At 34.8% G+C, this 20,056-nt stretch overlaps 1 protein-coding gene across 1 annotated transcript in view; it reads right to left on the reverse strand.

Moving 5' to 3' along the window:
* Positions 1-5,968: 5,968 nt before the first annotated feature.
* METTL15 (methyltransferase like 15) overlaps positions 5,969-20,056 on the reverse strand; it is a gene marked incomplete at its 5' end in the record, with an annotated part of 98,008 nt that continues 83,920 nt past the window's right edge. The window contains 2 exons of the mRNA XM_035328627.1: positions 5,969-10,188; positions 18,941-19,119. Coding sequence (XP_035184518.1) covers positions 9,743-10,188; positions 18,941-19,119 — 625 coding nt within the window. The remainder of the gene's footprint in view (positions 10,189-18,940; positions 19,120-20,056) is intronic.

Genomic DNA, 20,056 nt, shown 5'->3' on the forward strand with positions numbered 1-20,056 from the left:
ACAGTCAGTCACATTCAAACGTCCTATTGCTTTGTCACTCAGGATTGCTTTAGAGGGTCTTGGAATTTTTATTTGAAATCAGTTAAGGTAAAATACATTTAATCTTGTATTTGGTGCAAGGAAAAAAAATATTTTATGCACATAATTTAAGGAAATAGAGAATTCATATTACACTGCTTCAAAATACTCATGTAAGGTTCATTCTGCTCTTCTTTATCCACAGACTTTTGAACTATTAGCAAGTCAGTACGACCAGAGAGTTTAATGTGGCCTGAAGAAGTAAGACTGGGTGGCTGCTCTCTCACAAAAGGGAAATGACTGAAATTATAACTTTTTCTTTGAAACTGAAACAAACTGGATATCTCATTCTTCAACACAAAATAAGTGTGTGTCTTCCAACTCACCGTGACAGAAAGAACAACAATCAAGATAATCTGAAGTAGTCCACATAAGGCTTTAAGATGAAGCTATAGTTTATAGTTTTCCTTATTTTAACATTCACAAAAACATGTTCCTTTAGTCTCTTATCTTCATCTTCTGTGCTTTTTGATTGGAATCCACTAAGTTGAGGTAGCTGTGAAGCTGGGACCTTAAATTGCGTGATTTCAAGACCTTCCGTTTTAACAGAAATTTGGCAGCTTTCATAAATGAAGAAAATGTTACACTTTCCAAACACAAATTTCATTAATTTCAGTTTTTCATTTTGAAAAAGTTGCGGTAGATTGGTTTAAAAAGATGCTGGAAATGACACTATGGTCATGAAAAAGCAACTAACAGCCTACGAACCTCAGAGCTCTGGCTCCCTGAACCAGTCACGCTCACGTTCAGGGAAGTACCTTGTACATCTCAGAAAGTTCTGTTGGAAATTACTGGCTCTGGCTATCAAGAATAAGGAAATTCCTCATTGGAAAGACTGTGTTTACAAAGTTGTACTTAGAAACATTTTCTTTTATGAATTTCATTCAACTGTCTGTCACCTTACAGGGATGTAAAGCAAAAGAAATACTTTTAAGGAGCTATTTGTAAAGATAAAATTTAAAAGACTTTTTACTCTTTCGAGAGTGTAAAAAGTTGTGTAATTGAAGATCACCTGACTAGCTGATAAATCACGCATTAGCCTCCTTTTCTTCCCCTCCAAACCAGTGCCATAGAGTTTTCTTTTGTCATGGTTTGGATTTGTAAATACTAAAGATACACAACAACTAATACTAAAAGTTTGGCTCAGATTTCAGTTTGGAGAACATTTAGGAGAAGCCCTAAATATCATCTCATGTTCTCAAAGTCTGTGCATTAATTGAAAAACACAGACATGTGATCCCTGCCTATTGTCCTCGCTAGACAGTAGCTAGAATTGTAGCTATACAGCTTGCAGTGCTCAACAAAAAAGCCAGGTAATTGTATAGGCACATGAAAAACCAAGAGGATCTCAAATGGTCGAGGGGCAATAATCTGTGAAGGTAACATGCATTCAAAAAAGATTTAGGAGAATAATGGCATACCCAGATGATTTCTGTGTATTTGCTTAACTACATGATTCCATGATTCCATAGCAATTCCTTGTAAACTGATAATTAACAGCATCCTCCAGTAACGTACATGTTAGTACCATGAAAGAACGATGGCATGCAAGCAAGGTGACAAGTACAGAATCATTCCTGTACTCCCTTCCACACTTCACTACACACATGCCTTCAACAGTGGCAAAAAGAAGGGAGAAAGTGAAGGAGCAGAGCCCAGGTAAAACAGGAATCCCCAATTAATCTTTTTTTTTTTTTTTTTTAATCTCCATGATGATCAAACCAAATTGTTAAAAAATGGGAAGTAAGGCTCCAAAAATGATAAAACAATACTTAAAAAAAATGGGCTACATTAAGTTATCATAGATTCTCACAGAAAAGAGATGGAGTTCCAATTCAAATGGTTTTCTCTGCAGACATGAAAGCTGGAAATCAACTTTAATGTTTCAGGAAAGCTGAGACTCTCGTGCCCATGGGAAAACTTGGAACACTACTGATGACAGAGGTAATAAGTGCTGTCAACAGTGAATCTGATGTGGTGATTTGAACATTTTTATATGCAAAAATAAATAAGATCACTAGTTTTAATAAAATTAAAATTAGTAATAAAATTACTGGATTTGACTTATAGAAAAGAAAACCTAACCTGAACATAGGCACTTTATTGCCTTGTTATTAAATGAAGAGGAACAAAAGGAGAATGTGTGCTGAGAAGCACCTGTTATTCTGCAGGCTACAGGATGTGATTGGAAATCAGAGCAGTTAATGCGATACGCTGCGTAAGAGGGAGCACGACAGCCAATTGCTCTGCTCAGTAGCCAACCTTGATGTTGTACTCCTAATGAAAACAATGGCTTCAAAGGAGAAATAATTAAATGATGGCAGAAGTGATTAGATCTGTATTTCCTCATCAAAGTTAAAAACTAGAAAACAAAAACAAAAAAGCAATGTTTTCTTAATATAAGAATATATTTGAACAAAGGAATCAATCCTCTTTTTTTAAAAAAAAAAAAACTTAATTTTTTTTTCTTTTTTTACAAAACCTACTCAAATGAAGCAGAAACCTGAAAACTAAACTAAGACTTGGATAGGCTGCATAAAATATTTGCCAACTATAACTGAGGAAGTTGCTGAACTACAAAAGAGTATTTTTCAATATGTTGCTGAATTACTGAACTATTGGGAAATGTGGTATTTATGGAGGACATTGCTTCCATTGGGATGTAATTGGATCTAATAGTCGCTGTAATTAACTTCATTAATTATTTTTTGGTCACAGAAAAATGTTATCTGTTGCTGGTTCCAGGAAAGTTTCACTGAATTTTAAAAGAAAAATAAGGTAGCTTGTCCTGGGTCTATGCTGGGGAAAAACACACACACAAGTTACCACATTCAAGCAGGAAACAGAAAATACCCCCACGACCAGTTGTTTTCCAAAATAACTAGAGCTCTATTAATAAAGCACGAGCTAATATGTCGTTGCTCTAAAAAGCAACATATTGTAACATTTTAAGGGAAGGTTCAGATTTTAATCTAGGCATCAGTCACCACGCCGTATCAGCTACAGAAGTGCTTCCACCCAGTTGTGGAGGGCGCAGCCCAATACCAATGTGTTTACCTACACAAGAAAAATTGGCAGGGTCCTGGTGTGAAGGCTAGTGTGACACATCCCTAATCATCTTCATTACTTTAGTTTTAAAATGCTATTAAGTGCAGTACAGCTATACAGCATGGTATTTGCCAAGCACATTTAATTAACCTACTGATTTATAATTTTGCATGACCTGCTAGCTTTTAATAGACAGGTTAATAGTCTGTACTGCAGTTACCGACTGGTAACTACAGTAAGGGCACAGTTTAGGTCTTGACCACGCATGTTTGAAATGAGGGCAAGTTTTCTATTACCTTTAATAGGGGCAGCAGCAGTAGGGATGGAACCCCCTTTCCTCTCAAACAATATTTCTGTCACCCTCCTGCTCTTTCCAAGATGCACAGTAAAACCTTATATACCAGCTTCAATTTCAAGGACTTTTATTTTATTTTTATTTTTTTCTTAATCTGAAACCCACTGCCACCACTATTAAGCCCTTGTGAAATGCAATGTAAGATACACCAGTGGAACTACCTCTGCATCAAAAACTTTGTTAATTCATCATTATCGTATTCAGTTATTATAGTGTTAATCCCAACAGCTAGCCCGGACTGCCCCATACTCCGTGGACCCTGTTTTGTGGAGTATTAAGCCTTTTCAGTTTCCAAAGAAGCTCACCCACTAGCCTGTTGGACTCATCTCTGCACTGACATCTCTCATTGCCTGCCCCAAGATTTCAACTCATTCCCATGACAACTTTGAGAAACAGGACATTTAGAAATAAAGTATGCTTTTAACAAAGATGTTCCCGTAAGTAAAGGTTGCAAGATCAGGCTCTCAGATTGTACATGTATTAACAGGCACGTATGTGTCATTACTTTTGAAAAAACGTATTTTGCACTGTATTACAAAAAAAAAAAAAATTATGACATACTCATTTTCAGATACTTATCAGCCAGCACTGTCAATAATCCTTATTTTGGTTCTTTGTAAAGTCTATAAGAGATATTCTTAAGCATGAAATTACTTTTGATTAAAAGGAGAAAAATAAATAAAATGCAGGAAGGGTGTGTAGAAACAGGCATAAAATACAGTTTGAAATTAAAAAATAACTTTTCTGGCCTAAATTGCTTGTGACTAAGTTGTTATTAAGTATTTCACACATTTTGGTATATGAGTTACAGCACTGTGCTTCAAGATATTTTTTATATGTATTTATTTTATAATTACTGACTTGTGATATATAACCTTGTTAATGTTCTTAATATAATTACAGTTAAAATATGATGATGCTGAGATCATAAACCTAGACGTGACTTATTCTGAGCTCTACTATATGTTCAGTGAAAATATGAACAACAAACACCCTAAACCTGAAGCAGTATACATTTTCTCTGCCAGAATCACATCCACATATTCAAGCTAACTTGACATGTAAACAAATGACAACGGGGTACAATAAAACCTAAGTTTTCACTCAGGTGTTATAGCATGTATGAATTCTAAGATGTGATTTATGTAACATCATTTATTTTCATTTCACTGTCTGTTGTAACCCTTAATGTTTTACTGTCTATGTAGATTTTTCCACCAACACAGAAAATGTTTCTTTCATGAAGTCAACAAAAACATGAGGTAGATTTGCCACTGCTACCTCTGTAGAAATTGTATGGGCACTAAAGAACAGCTAGAATTTTTGTTCATATGTTTTATTCTAATAATAATTTGCATGTGTGAGAATAAGGTTTTTTTCTTCTGCCCTTTGAATTAGGTATCTTGATTGACATATTTTCAGATAAGCAAATAACTCACTGTTTGACAGCCTTTTTTTTTTTAAAAAAAAAAAATGCAGTTAGTGTAATTTAAAACAACTACTTACCTGTAAGAAAGAGTTATCCACATCTTTTTGTCTTGCATCTCCATGTTGACAATAAACGTGCTGTTACTATAATCATTTGCAGGTGCACTCCGAAGAAAACAAAGCATAGGTATTCCCAGGACAGACAGAGGGAGCTGTATCTCCAGTTTTACTCCTTAAAGATAGCTATAAACAAAGTGTCAAGTTGAAATTTGCAAACAGTAAAAACAAATTTTAAAAAATCTCCAGCTTGTTTTTGACTGAATATCACAACCAAACAAATTAGGCTTTAAAAGCATCAGCCGAAATATGATTTTCTTAAAGATTAAGGTACAATGAAAACATTTTATTTCTTATAGCTTCTGTACAGTAAGAAATTCAGGCAGCCAAACACTTGATTTTTTATTTTTTTAGCTTAGACTTCCCTATGAACAAATATTTCCCCCTCTTCCTGTTCTAGTGATGCAGAAGTATTGGAAAACATGGGATGTCATCAGCAAAGTATGTCTAAAAGAATTAAATATTATGTTTAATAAAGTTGGATGGACTAGTATTACAGTGCTCTGAAAAAAAGAAAAGCCCTTCCCTCTCATTCTTTTTCTACTTTCATTTAAATTGTTTGTCACATTCACTAGAGCATTGCGATTTTAATTAATCCACAAAATCCTGCGTAATTCTACTACATGTCAGGTGTAACAAGGCCTCCACATTTGGTTATAATTCTGAAAGACTTATAAATATAAGAGCATATTATTCAAAGCTAGCCATTGACATAAAAAACCTGCTATATATATATATATATATAAAAAATGCATGGATATAAAGACAGAATCCCCCAGTCCACCCAACAGCATTTGTGATCCCGGTGCAAACAGCTCTAATTCTACTGAAGAGCCTTCCCTGGAGAGATTTTGGCTGCACAAGAAAAGCAGACCTGAACTCTTTATTACTTTTGTTAGAGATAAAGATGTTAGGTAGGATGGACAGCAACAAATTGGTTTATGAGTTCATTACTTCGCTGTTTATTCAAGTTCTTCTAATTTTTCACAAGTACTTTTGTACTCCACACTATGACAGCTAATATCCAAGTTATTTTAAAATGTAAATTAATCAAATAAAATCACCAACAAACTGCATCTCAGACTGCTCATTGCAACCATCCTACCCCTGCATGTCTCCTTTCCTCAGGGCATACGTCCTCATGTTTCCACCCTCACGGCACTGTTATACTCTTTAGAGCATAAACTCTCTAATTAATACCATGTCTCCTCAAATATGAAGAGCAATATCATAGCAATTATTGTATGAATCATTAATAATGGTAGAAATGCTACTCTAGAAAGCAGAATGCAAAGCCTTATAAAACACTTGCTACCAAAGGACAGCCATTTGACAATAGTGGGTATATTGAAATAACTCTTTTCTCCATTCACGCTACATTAAGACCCTTCTCCTTCAAAAATCTGTCAAATTCCACAAAATGTACACAAAAACTGACATTTCCAACACACATCTTTCCCAGTCAATTGCCAACCTCAGTAGATGCGACTATAAAAGGCTACTGAGAAATTACTCAACTACAGTAGATGTAAAAACAAAATTTATTCCTTATATTACTTGAAAACCCTTTATGATTAACCCTTCATATTCTTAAACAATGAAAATTATAATCATTCTTAGGAAACAATACTGAAACAATAGTTGTCAGAGGGCCCTCATACACTTACACAGGCTTTAAATGCAGCTAATTTCTTAAACTTGATGCTTTTAAAAAGTACGGTATTTGTACTATAAAAACCTTACAGCATAACTGTGTCTGGTTTTCAAGACATTATTCTACACAAATCTCTTCTTTCGGTAGGTACTTTAGACTGCATATCAACTTTTTAAATTCTCTTGAGTAACCCATTAAATCAGATTTTAAAAATAATTTCAATATAAAGTACGTTTACAACGCACAGGAATAGTCTCATAGTTGGTTTTTGACCTTTTATTTTTTTCCCCACACACTTCTGAGTACTAACAAGACAAGAGATATTCTAGCAATATGCTCTGCACATACATATTGCTTGGCAACACCACCATCTTTCCACAACTACTACTTGCTATTCTCTACAAATATTGAACATATTGGTCATTTCTGATCTTCCCATCATGTACAATATTATGGGATTGCCACATTCTCTGTAAACATAGGCTACAGTGTTTTATTTGATTGGTTTCAGATACATGATCCTGCATTTGACTGATTTAAAATTAATATTGCTCAGGTTTAATAGCATTTCTTAGAAATGATACATAACTTGTATCTTGATAGCATGATTTAATTTTCATTGAGACTGTAATTTTCTACCAGACACCATCTCCTTCATATGAAAAAATGTTTTTGGTTATGGTAAAAAAAAATATAATAATAATAATAGTTCTCCTAACACGTGCAACGTACCACAATAGGAAAGTTTAACATATGTTGGAAAAAAACAAAGGCCTAATATCCTTCACGTAAAAGAACTTCACCTGCTAAACAGAAATGAAATGCCTAAAGATACAAGAATACTTTGACTAAAAATAAATGGAAGTTTTTTTTTTCCGTGGGAAAAAAATAATGAAAATTCTGTTTTCAATGAAGCAGAAATTAAATTCAAGGACTCTCCATATCTCAAGGCTGAAAGTGAGAAGACCTTGAGAAGAATGAAACAGATCCAGTGTAGAGAAGAGCTCAATGACTGATGCACTTCCATGGCCGTGCAACTCCAACCTGAAAGGATTTGCAACCTTCATCATCAAAGGTAAGGTCAGGTCTCCTACCTGAAGCAGAAAATGAAGAAGTGAATTTACAACAACTGGTATACCGTAGTTTATCATAAGAGTCTGTGCCTTTGAAATTAGATGTGGGAAGTGTATTTTGTAAACACATTTTTAAGCATAAGGAATTTTAATGTCTTCACATAGTTTCTGCAAATATTTACTTCTACGATTGGATGTTCTTGTCCTCATGCATGTTCCTTAACAGTACATAGCACTGCATCGTAACTCTTTTAAGCCTATGGTAGAAGCACAATTTCTCCAACCTACTATTAGAGTACATTTCAATATGGAATCTTAACTAAAAATAACTTTTGATATTTATATTTAATGCTTGAATGAAAAAATATCTATTTAAGGTACAGGTTGTTGTCTCTACGATGTCAGTAAATAATATTATTTGAAGCAGAATGCTGTATTTAATGTTTAATAACACATATAATGAAAATGGGGAAAATATTGAAATTTCAGAAGTGCCCATCATTCAGCTGGTATTTCAGATGAGTGATCTATGTTATCATGATTTAGCTTTACCAAGGAATTAAATAACAGTCAGATATCAATATACTGTATATTATAGATGGTGAATGTAAATTTCAATTGTTTGTGTCAATATAATCCCAAACACTCCAGTGAAATAATCAACATGAAGAGGAAGCTTGATGAAAATCAAGTCTGGAATGATCCAATCAGTGTTTCAAAAGCTAGTGAAGTAATAATTTAGCTCCAAGCCAGAAGTCATATTTTCTTATTCTATCAGACAAGCTTCCGGTTCATTACAAATGAAGTCCTGCTACAGATCTGATTATGCAAATAAGGCCTTTTTTTGTTTGTTTGTTTCCTGAAGAGATAAGTCAGAGGTCAAAGAAGATGAAACTTACGGTTTTATCTGATCATCATTAACATACAAAAATAGCAAAACAATGGTCTTTTAAGGCCTAAAGCTAAATCCAATTCATATTAACTTATATAACAAATATATCACAAAAGTAAATTACAAATTTTACTGGCTAGGATGGAATCCAAATAGGAAACTGGTGTCTGTAGGCCACTTACTTGGTAGGTAACTAAGCACATCTTAGTAAAATATCATCAGCAAAGGAGAATACCACAGAAGTCTCACTATATCCTGTTTGATGGGTTCATAGTAATTCCATCAACACACAGAAGTTGTACTGCATGGATGCACAAAAGCACGGGTTGCAGGAAGAAATCTAAATTATCTAGTACAAATCTTCATGGTGCTTGCTCACTGCTAATAATGTCTAAATGCAATACAGTGGCCTTTTAAGTAGCTTTTTTCCCCGAGATCAATTCATTATTTAAAAACCATAAACATTAGATTACCAGGCTATCACTCAGATGTAAATATTTACTTATTAACCAAGGTAAGAGCTCATTCATAAATTCCTGGATTAGACATTACATAATGATATCAGTTTATTTAAGACCTAGCTACAAACATAGCTCCTAGCTACAAACATTCATGCAACAAATCAACAGACACAGAAATTGAAATATCATTAATTCTTAAGCTAGTTTAAAAACTTGCTCTAGACTAAACCAGTAATCTGACTTAGTTTAGTGAAACCAACCCCCATAAAAACATGTCTTTCTCAATCAGCAATCAGAATTTAGTCTGTTATGTCAGAGTTCTGAATTTAATCTAAAGGGAATATTTTAACTACATCAAAACCATAGTTTAAAAAAAAACTTTAGTTTTTACGTTATTTTTAAAAAGATGTCTTTTTGTTATAATTAGTGACACCCACTCATCTAACTTATTTTACCAGTTGATGTTCTATATTACATCCCAATTAAAAAGAAACACAATGATAAGAACAATTTCTTCCAACAGTCTTTTCCTTTTTTTTTTTTTTTATTTTTTTATTTTGATATTATCTGTCCAGGTAGCCTTCTGGAAAATGAAATTTTAGGAAATTATACAATTATATAATGATAAATTGTATTTTAGAGTTTAACAGCAGCTCTTAGCTTGGCTGACCTCCCTCTTGGGTTTGTTTGAATATCTTTGGCCTGAGGGGTGAGAACTTTTTTCTGTATAAAAGTCCACTTTGAGTTGGGTTTTCCATGGAGAAATTCTTGTGAGTCATCTTCTTTGGAGGAATTTTTCAGAGCTTGTCTTATCTTCTGCCGTGAGCCAAGATTGTACTTTTCCGTCATGTCTATTCCATGAAGAAAACGTTTGATGATACGATCTTCTAGAGAATGAAACGAGAGGGCCACTAGGCGACCTCCAGGTTTTAGAAACTTCTCAGCTGTCTTCAGCCCTATAAAGAGCTCATGAAGCTCATCATTTACAAATATTCGCAGGCCTTGGAAAGTTTTGGTGGCAACATGTGTAGGTCTCTGAAGCAAGTCTTTTCGTGCATACAATGCTGATGCTGGAAAAGCACCTGTAATACATTTGAAAAAGTGTATGTTAGTATTTTGTTATTTCTACACTGCTAATCTGACATTAATCCACTCATGCACGATGAATTGAAAGGAAAGCATACTTACAACAGAACCCTGAGTAGTGAGCTTCCTTCTTTAAAAGATATATTTCCTGCTTTGAATCACCTTTAAAACCCTATTAAACTGAGCTGGCTTGCAGTTGAGTGTTGTTTTTTCCTATAGGAACTGCTTCCTGCAATGCTTCACAAAGTTAAAATGCAAAATGATAGCTGAAACCAAAACGGGGAGAAATGAAGATGGGCTAGATAAATCCTATACCTTAAAACTCAATATAACCACTGCCAATTAATTGTTTGAGGTGGTTTGTTTTATGCTTTTAAGGCAAGGAAAAAAAAGGTGGACACAAAATTTTAACTTTTGCCTTCTACATTATTATGCATTATTCACATGCAGAGATTAAATGAATGTTTTACATTCATTTACATACAAAATATAATGTTTATCTAGTGGTAATTATCTTTCAATTAATTACTGAAAACTTAAAAGAGACGTCTTAGTTTGGAGATAATAATTGTTGACCATTACACCTGTGTTCCCTCAAATGATCACAAAAGTACCTTGATAAATTTAGAAAATGCAACCGGTATTGTTGATTTTTCACACGTTTATATAGCAGAATGTGTCAAGGTATGAGTTTTTTGAAGAAAAATCACCACTTTAAATAATTTTGACTGGTGGCACAAAATTCCCTCCTCCTCCTTCCCCAAAGTTCCTATGAGTTATGCAAGTCTCTTTAGAGACTGAAATTTTCACAGAAACTTGAATAATAGCATTATTTTATGTATTTTATGCTTGAATCTTCATTATTGGAGTACAGAGCAAAGAAGCAGAGATTTGATGGATCAAAGGGACTAAAGTGCAAGAGCCTTACAAGGTCTATGAAACCCAAGTAAACTTGTAATCTATTATGTAAGCGAATGCAGACATTTTATAGCGGCACATAAGTGGAAATAATTATTTCTCGAAAGAAGAGAACCTATTAGAGATAAGGCAATTCATCTGGTATGTGTGTATTAGAATGCCTTAATTCTATGCCAGTGCTAAACTACAATATAATAAGGCAATGGGTTTGAAAGAAATGCAGTTCAAAATCAAGCAATTGATATTCTGCATACTGAAGTAAAAGACAGAAGCATGATGCCTCTGAAATAAGTTGATTACATTCACATTTATAAAAGTGATTGAAAAAAATTAATAGAAATATCAAAGTTTTTTCTAAATTTTTGCCAGTATGCTGGCACAAAATATTGTATTGGTGGAATTTGTCAGAATTTTAAAGGTGAGATTCTACTTATGTCAGAAAACGTATGTTCAACATCACAAACACAAGTGACCATCACTGTTAAGCAAAGGGAGAAGCCACTAATGATATATAAAATGGAATCATTATTAACAAAGTTATTATCATGTATGTGATGTGTCTCAGGTGCATTCCTGCATACTCTATTTTCCCAACTACATTTTTTCTCCTCTGACTCTAATGACAAAAATGCATGAATTAATTGAAAAACCCCACCATAGGTGTTTCCTTCTTACTGCTGTCTGAATCCTTCAAGACAGAAGTGGCAGCAGGATGCACTTCTCCCAGTGCACATTACTGCACAGGGATGTGCGGCTTAAACTCTGCTTCACAATAAAATAGATTTAATCTCTGGGAACTTGGCTCCTCTATCAGGTGCGGACTCTAGGAAAAGTTACATTAGCTACCTACTCTCATTTCTGTCTTTGAGACCACCATGTTTTGTACCTTATATAAATCATAAAGGAATACTTAGTGATGCTGGCACACCAAGCTTGTGCTACCTGGCACAATATCCATTTCCATATTTTTTGTATATCTAAAAACAGGCTCTGATTTGAAAATGAAATGCTTCGAACAGCCACTGACTGGCATTTATGTGTGAGGAAAATTGTCTCTTCGTGCATAACATAATGGCATGCTGTGTGCTGAGCAAAATAAGCAATTTTCTTTACACACTTAACACCTACAAATACAAGTAATTTGCTCAGAACTCGAGTAGTTATTAAACAAAACAGCAGTGTTTAAAATTAGTATGTAAAGTATCAAAAGAATACCACAGGACATGCATATTTCCATAGCATTCACTAAGTGACTAAATCTACATAGCTTCATATTATCCTTAAGCCCTGTCTTAGGTTTCATTTAGGATCGATTTTTTCTTCAGGAGAATTTCAAGTGGACACATCAGATACTTAGGTATCATCGGGATTCAACTACAAAAGCCATGGAATCTTGACTAAGAAATGACAGGTTGGGAAAACAATACCACACAAGTCTCTTTCTTCTTCCAAGCATACATTTTCAACAAATGCAAACGTACCTCTCTCTCCTTCCCCTCTTCCAAAACCAAGCCTATTGCCACCATGTTCACTCTGCTGAAAATAGCTGTAACTGGAATGAAAAAGCACTGTTTCCATACAAAATATTTCCTACTAACAAGCTAGTGGGTTAGAAAGCAGTGTGGTTGTTGTTTTGTTTTTTTTCCCCCCTCCACTTCAACTGGTATTGTTCTACCAGCTTTATGCAGAACCTCCTTTCTCTTGCCACCTGCTGAAAAATTTACAGTTGTGATGTCAAGAACATCGGTTTTACACTTTCAGTTTTGGGCTGTTACTATCGGGAGCTGGTGTTCACCTCTCAAAGCAGATCCACAGAGTTTTTAACTTATTAAAAATTCATATTTTAGCAGCCTAAGCATTTAAGCAGCCTAAGTACTTTCTAAAAAATACCGCTGGTTTTCTGCGGGTAAGCTGTTTCTGATATTCTAAGAGTATTCCATCTTCCAGAAGTATCACAGACACAAATGAAGCTAACCCACTAGAGTACAGCATGAAATCTGGGTACAGAACTGACTGTGCTTATTTATTATATGTGCTTATTTATTATATATTATATGTGCTTATTTATTGATTGGAAGCCTAGAATGAGAACCATTATTTGAACTTCCACAGCCAATCTCACTGGAACTTTAGTAAAATACCGAGTTTTATGTTGTATGTCATCGGAATATCTTTTGGATGAACTCTATTCATATCTGAATGGAGCTGATATAAATATCTGTTCTATTTCCAAAATGGTTTCGTAAAAACTAAATGCTAATACTGGTCAGATTTTTAGTAGTTCTGATCACACTGATATTTTGCAATTGAAATACTGAGTAAATAAACTAAAGAAATTAGATGCTTGGGCTACCAGCACGACTAGGACAGTGGCAAGTCTTAAGAAAGTTCTTTCAGGTGTCCTGCCATGGATGTTGAGTATCAAGTCTTTCTCCAATACTCTTCTATGGCAATTAACTGTGCTTTGAAATATCTGTAAAGTAAATTGCAAAAGTGAGTCCTTGTAATACGCATTTACAAGAAACTCTGAGGAGAATTAAATAAAAACCCTAATATATTCTGCAAGTATAATAAAACCTTACACGCCTCAGGTGAACATGAGAAAACAGCACAGGAGGACATATATAATGGTACCGAATACTGGTAAAGGATACCTTCCCACTGGTAAAGGATACACCAGGAAACTGGTATAGAAATACAGACACGGCAGTTTTATGCAACCAAAAAGATTATCTAAAACCAAAATGTCTTCAAGTTCAATGGCCTATAGGTCTGTCTTTGGAGACTGCTATTAACTAATAAATGTCATTTGTGGTAGGGATTTCTGTCATACAGGCCTTCATCTCTTTACTAAAGTCAGTAGATATAACCTATGTGACAGGGGTGAAAAATAATTCTACCCCGCTCTTAGCCCTCTGGTATAGTTAAATAGAAACCTACTTGTGCTTACTGATGAGGCACAAAATCTACCACCCAGCCCCCTCCAATTGTTGCAACAGTAAAAGAAAATCCTTCCTGGTAACAGGCTGTACCATGTACAAAAACATATATATAAAAATCTGTATGGGAAGCTTGTAGAATGAATTTCATTCATAAAAACACCATGCTTCCGGCTAGATGACTGGTTTGAAATCCCAGAGAGAGAAATTACCATTTTTAGTTTTGGGATGCCCTTATGCTACTTACACTTTTAAAAATCTAATAGATTCACAAGTTAAAATGTATTGAAATTCTTAAGCTTGTGAATGAAATTAGCAACGTGCTGTGCCTGTCAATATGAACTATTAAAGTCTCCAGAGTGTACAAGAGTGGGAGAGTTTAAAAATTAATTCAGATCGTGCACCTGTTTGCAGGAATCCGTCTGTTGAATTTGCATTGCATTTAATAAGTTTCTGTGACGCAACTAATGTCCTTTTGTCTAGGCTCCCTCAGTACAGTGTTAATTCACACACATCTGAATTTCAGGCAATATTACAAATTCCAATCTGATAATTAAAGTATACCAGTGTGGAACAATCTGAACAAGACTGACTTTAGCCATTAAAGTTTTTTAAACTTTTCACAATTCTTTAGTATCTCACCATCAATTCCTTTCAAGTTAAGTCCAAATGACTGCATAATCTCAAAATGACCTGCTAATAGATAACATATTTCAATGCCATTGAGAAAAATTAAACTTTGAAAACAAATGAATAGATAACAAGGTATATTACCCACTAGAAAGAAAAATTGAGCAGTAGTACAGAGAAAAAAAAAAAAGAAAAAAAAATTACAGTCTAAAGAATTTCACTATTTCTAACCGGTTTTCCTGCACATCCAGCTAATACTATCATTTCACAAGAGAACTCAACGAGCTTCAGCAATAGCCATCAGGAAGTACTTCTTAATTGACTTCTACACATCTATTCACAGATCTTCAGTAGAGAACCACTGTTCTTTAGTATTTACACAGTGTTCATCTTTACAGATAGCTGTGTGAAAATTGTAAACAGTGAGTAGAGTTTGATTGAGCTACAGGAAGAGACGATATTCGCTTCAGTGAATTATTTTTAAAAAAATCCTCCTTTCCCCTGTGTAAATTGCAGGATCCACAGCTTACTCAGACATCTCCTTATTTAAATGGCTCAAAAGCATTTTGGAAAACATTTAGAAAAAATAAGCCAAACTTTTTTTTTTTTTTTTTAATTTTATTTTGTAGGACTTTATTCGATGGCACAGTAAATTGAGAGATGACTTTCAGGCATCATGCCAAGAGTTAGAAGGAATTATTTCGTTGAATTGGAACAAAAGACTGTTCTGTTTAACTAAGTAATCACTTGGATACCTGAGTTAGCCCTAAGTTGTTGTAGGCAATCTTGACATACTAATCTATTTATAATTTTTTCAAGCTGTACCTTAAACCTTTAACTCTCTCCAGTACAAACTTCAGAAATGTCTGAATGATTTGTGACTGTTATAGAGCCTTTTGGTTTGCTTAGTTTTGTTATACTTCATTCTTAACTCCCAATCAATTAGCAGCATCAATACACCTTCTAACTCCCTTTGTTTGTTTGTTTCCTGGATAGCATTTGCCTTTTCCATTTCAGGCTAGTCCAAATCTAACTTGGATTAATTGGGATCCTGGTTATCAGCTGGAACTTAGCACAAAAGTTTAGAGTTCTGGAAAATCTTAAGCCATAGTAAACCATAAGATTTTAGAGAAATACAGGTAATATGTGAATTTTCAGATACTCACATCAGCAAATGAAAAGATACAGATACCCAGCCTCATTGGCTAGACTGTTTACATGTTTTCTAGCTATTTAGCCATAGGCAAACAAAAAAAGATCCTGTTCTGGAGAAAAAAATTATGGTCAAATAGAGTCTGTAAAGTCTAAAATGCAATATTTTATTTTTCTAATGAATATATATACATGTATATATATATTTTTAAGGACTTGACATTCAACTAATAGGTCATAGAGTTTACTCTGCTTAAATCTTGAATTAGTCAGGGTTTTTCTGTGCTGTCCCACCAAGAGGATTCTGTAGCTGTGATCTCTGGTCCTGTAGCTATGACTTATCTCAATAACTTCATGGATGTAAATTTGTAGTAGAATATATACTGATGATAAATTGAACAAAATCTATTACAGTTACCAGAAATATTCTTAACATATTATCTGTTCAAAAACTAGCAAGGATCCACCCTTGAGCTCCTTTACAGAGAGATCAGATTAAAATTTTAAGAAGTTCTACCTAAACGGGAATAAGTATAATAGTCCTAAAAATTGTTTTAACTACTTGGATACTTTGAAAGAAGCACACAAAATACATATTTACTGTCTTAGCAGATATATGTTGGATTCATTTTCTTTGGCATTCATCTTATCTGATGCATTCCTGATTCACATATCAAGCTGCTCTTCAAATACATCAGAGTTTAAAGTGAGAACAAGAATCCCCTGTTGTTTTCACAGAAAGTGACCGTTAGAGGATGACTCACATGCAACCCATTAAACGTGAAGGGATCTTTGATCAATCTCTTTTATACACTAATAATTTTATTTCTTGAATTCAAGCTAGTTGGCAGAATTATTTTTGAGGTTGCCATGCTGCTTGTTTACAGCATACAACACATTACATCTTTAGCATAGCAATATGGCTGCTCTAATCTCAATAATGGTATATTTTTAATCAATAGTTTTTTCAAAGAGCATGTGATACATCTGAAAAAACTGGATTATTACTTCATAAAGTGGATGATAATGATCATTTTCGAAACGCAAATTCTCAAGTTTTATTAAAGACTCATATATTCTTTAATATTATTTATTCCCCACATTCATTATCCCTACTACACATTTACAACAGGGGCTTATAATAGCAAGAATCACAGAATCATCTAGGTTGGAAGAGACCTCCAAGATCACCGAGTCCAACCTCTGACCTAACACTAACAAGTCCTCCACTAAACCATATCCCTAAGTTCTACATCTAAACGTCTTTTAAAGACCTCCAGGGATGGTGACTCAACCACTTCCGTGGGCAGCTTTGGCCTTTCTAATTTTGTCCCTACACATCCTTACAACATCCTTATAATCCTTCTGAGTGACCTGCCCCCTTTCCCAAAGATCATAAACCCTCTTTTTTTTCCTCAGCTCTAGCCATAGTCTCTGCTCAGCCAGGCCTCTGTTCTTCCGTGCCTGCTCATCTTTGGGCACGTGGGGACAGACCGCTGCTGAGCCTTTAAGATTTCCTTCTTGAGGAGTGCCTGGCCTTCCTGGGCTCCTCTGCCCTTCAGAACTGTCTCCCAAGGGACTCTGTTAACCAGGGCCCTGAACAGCTCAAAGTCTGCGCTCTGGAAGTCCAAGACAGCTACTGATCCCCCTCCAGACTTTGCCAAGAATAGAGACCTCTGCCATTTTGTGGTCTTCAGGTCTTTTAATTGTATCAGCTAGACTTTGGGCCTGGTTTAAAGAGGACATTTTGCTCAAGTATCCTGATTTATACAACTCAAAGCCTTTTAATTTGTTTGTGATCCTAAAGCCATTAAAACTTCATATTAAACTTCTTAAACTTACTAAGGTAGGCAATAATACATATTAATTACTAATTATCACAATTACTAATCACTATTCTATTAGTTATCAGTAATTATATTTTTTATTAAAGTTACAGTTTAAGTAGAATTGAATAGAATAGTTTAGTTGGAAGTGCCCTACAGAGATCATCTAGTCCAACTGCTTGACCAATTCAGCGCTAACTAAACATTAAGGCATATTGTTAAGGGCATTTTCCAAATGCCTCTTGAACACTGACAGGCATGGCACATCAACCACTTGACTAGGAAGCCTTTTCCAGTGTTTGACCACCCTCAGGGTAAAGACATTTTTCCTGATGTTCAGTCTGAAGCTCCCCTGGAGCAGCTTTGCGTTGGTCTTTTGCTTCCTGTCATCAATCACCAGGGAGAAGAGATCGGCACCTCCCTCTCCATTTCCTCCTCTCAGGAAGAATACACAGTTTTATGAAAACAATATATTTTTAAAGCCTTCAGGATACAGATAAAACTTGTAACACTAATCTTTACTAAATGTTAAATTTAAGTCTACATTTAAAGGAGTCAACAATTTAGAGTATTTTGTGACAAGACCCAGTCATTTTCATTTCTTGGTTAAATAAATAAATAAAAACAGCCTTATATATTCTATCGTTAAGGCACGGTATAAGTATCTTATATTTTTGCTTGAAAATTTTCACTCGAGAACACAAATGTGAAGGTTCTCGACGTGAGCACAGCTCCTGTCTAACTACATTTTGTTCAAGTTGTTTACAGTGAAGAGCAAGTAAGATGAAGTGTTTCAATAGGCGCTTCAGGCTGATCTAGTTGGCATTCACAAGGTGAAGCAAGCCACGTATTGCTTTACTTTTTGCTTCCTCATTCTTTAAGCAGACAGAATGAATCTAATTTCATTCATAACTCAAAACTGCCATAGTACTTCCCCTCAAAGTATTAAAATGTAGAAATTTAAAACAAAGAGATGCATATGACGTATCTATTTGAATGCTTATCAATAGCTGGGACAAATAATTCCCTAGGCTGCTGTCACTCTGTGTTTCAATTTCGTTGACAAAATGATAAATCATTTCATGTAAAATCTATTATTAAACTAATCGGTGAAATACAGTATAAGAAGTGGGATCTTACGGGGGAAAAAAAGGAGAGCTGACATCAGAGCTGAATAGGCAGGATTAGATCCTGCATGATTTCAAGTACAAATAGATCCCTCTGGGACTTTGGGGATTAATATTTTTTCTCTCTCAGCCACTGCGAAGAATTAATGAGGGTACCTGCAACAATGCTTGCAAGCTGCTGAGTTCTGGTGATGGGATATATGCTGCGTGCCTGAACGATGGCTGAAGCGATTTTCTTGGCGTGCCTCTCCTCCCCGTATGTTCTCAGGATGGACGCAAGTGCCTGTTGATCTAAAGCATTCACAACATCAGCAGCAGTGGGCATGTCAGGGTACCTACGCACAAGAAGAGCCAATTAGTTCACTGACGTCAGTTTTCATTGACAAGAGGTGAAGCTTCATAGCATTGAGACATAAAGTCAAACACACACACTGCATACAAGTGCCTTTGAGGTTTTCAAGTAAGAGACAGCAACCCTATGAAAACAGATCTCGTTTGTACCTTTTAAATCCTACTTCTGGCTACTTTAAATAGTTTGTTCCTTAACATCAATTAAAACAGCTGAAACTTCTAAGTGCGATCATAAACTATGCCTAATGAGTTAACAGGAATAAATACATTTCAGTATCATGCTGAAATGGAAATGCTGTGTGACTGTTCCTCTTTAGACATCTTTAGAATATAAACTTGCCCCTTATGGGTTCATTTTAGTCACCCTGCATTATATATTGTTTTTTATTCGGAACTGATCTCAGAGATATTTTCTTTCACATCTCCTGCTATGAAAACAACTGCTTATGAAAATAGTTATAATAGTTGTAATAACTTTACTTTTCACTAAAAGGTGTAAGAATTTATATCCAAACATTGTTTTGAGAGAATTCAAATGAGATAATATTGCAAATGAAAGGAACTGTTAGAATTGAAATGGTGTAAGTCGTACATATTTATTTATTTTTAAATTGTGTCACTATGCTATTGAAACAGTTCAAAGTATTTTATGAAGATCACAGAAGTGTTTACTAACGTGGAGAAAACATATAACCTACTTAATAAATTCTCTTCCTGAAAGACACTAACATGCAGAATATTTTTTCAGGCATTCATTACTCTCCTGCAGTATCTTATAAAAGATAACAAAACTTAGAAATCAGAGGCAAGGAGTACCATAGCAACAACTGTAGTGGAAGGCTTTTGCTATGCCACAAGTAGCCTTTGTTCTTATATACTGTTATACATATGTATTCTCACGATGCAAATACGAGCCGCAAG

The sequence above is a fragment of the Oxyura jamaicensis genome, chromosome 5 (genome assembly GCF_011077185.1).
Source record: "Oxyura jamaicensis isolate SHBP4307 breed ruddy duck chromosome 5, BPBGC_Ojam_1.0, whole genome shotgun sequence".
NCBI classification, from domain to species: domain Eukaryota; kingdom Metazoa; phylum Chordata; class Aves; order Anseriformes; family Anatidae; genus Oxyura; species Oxyura jamaicensis.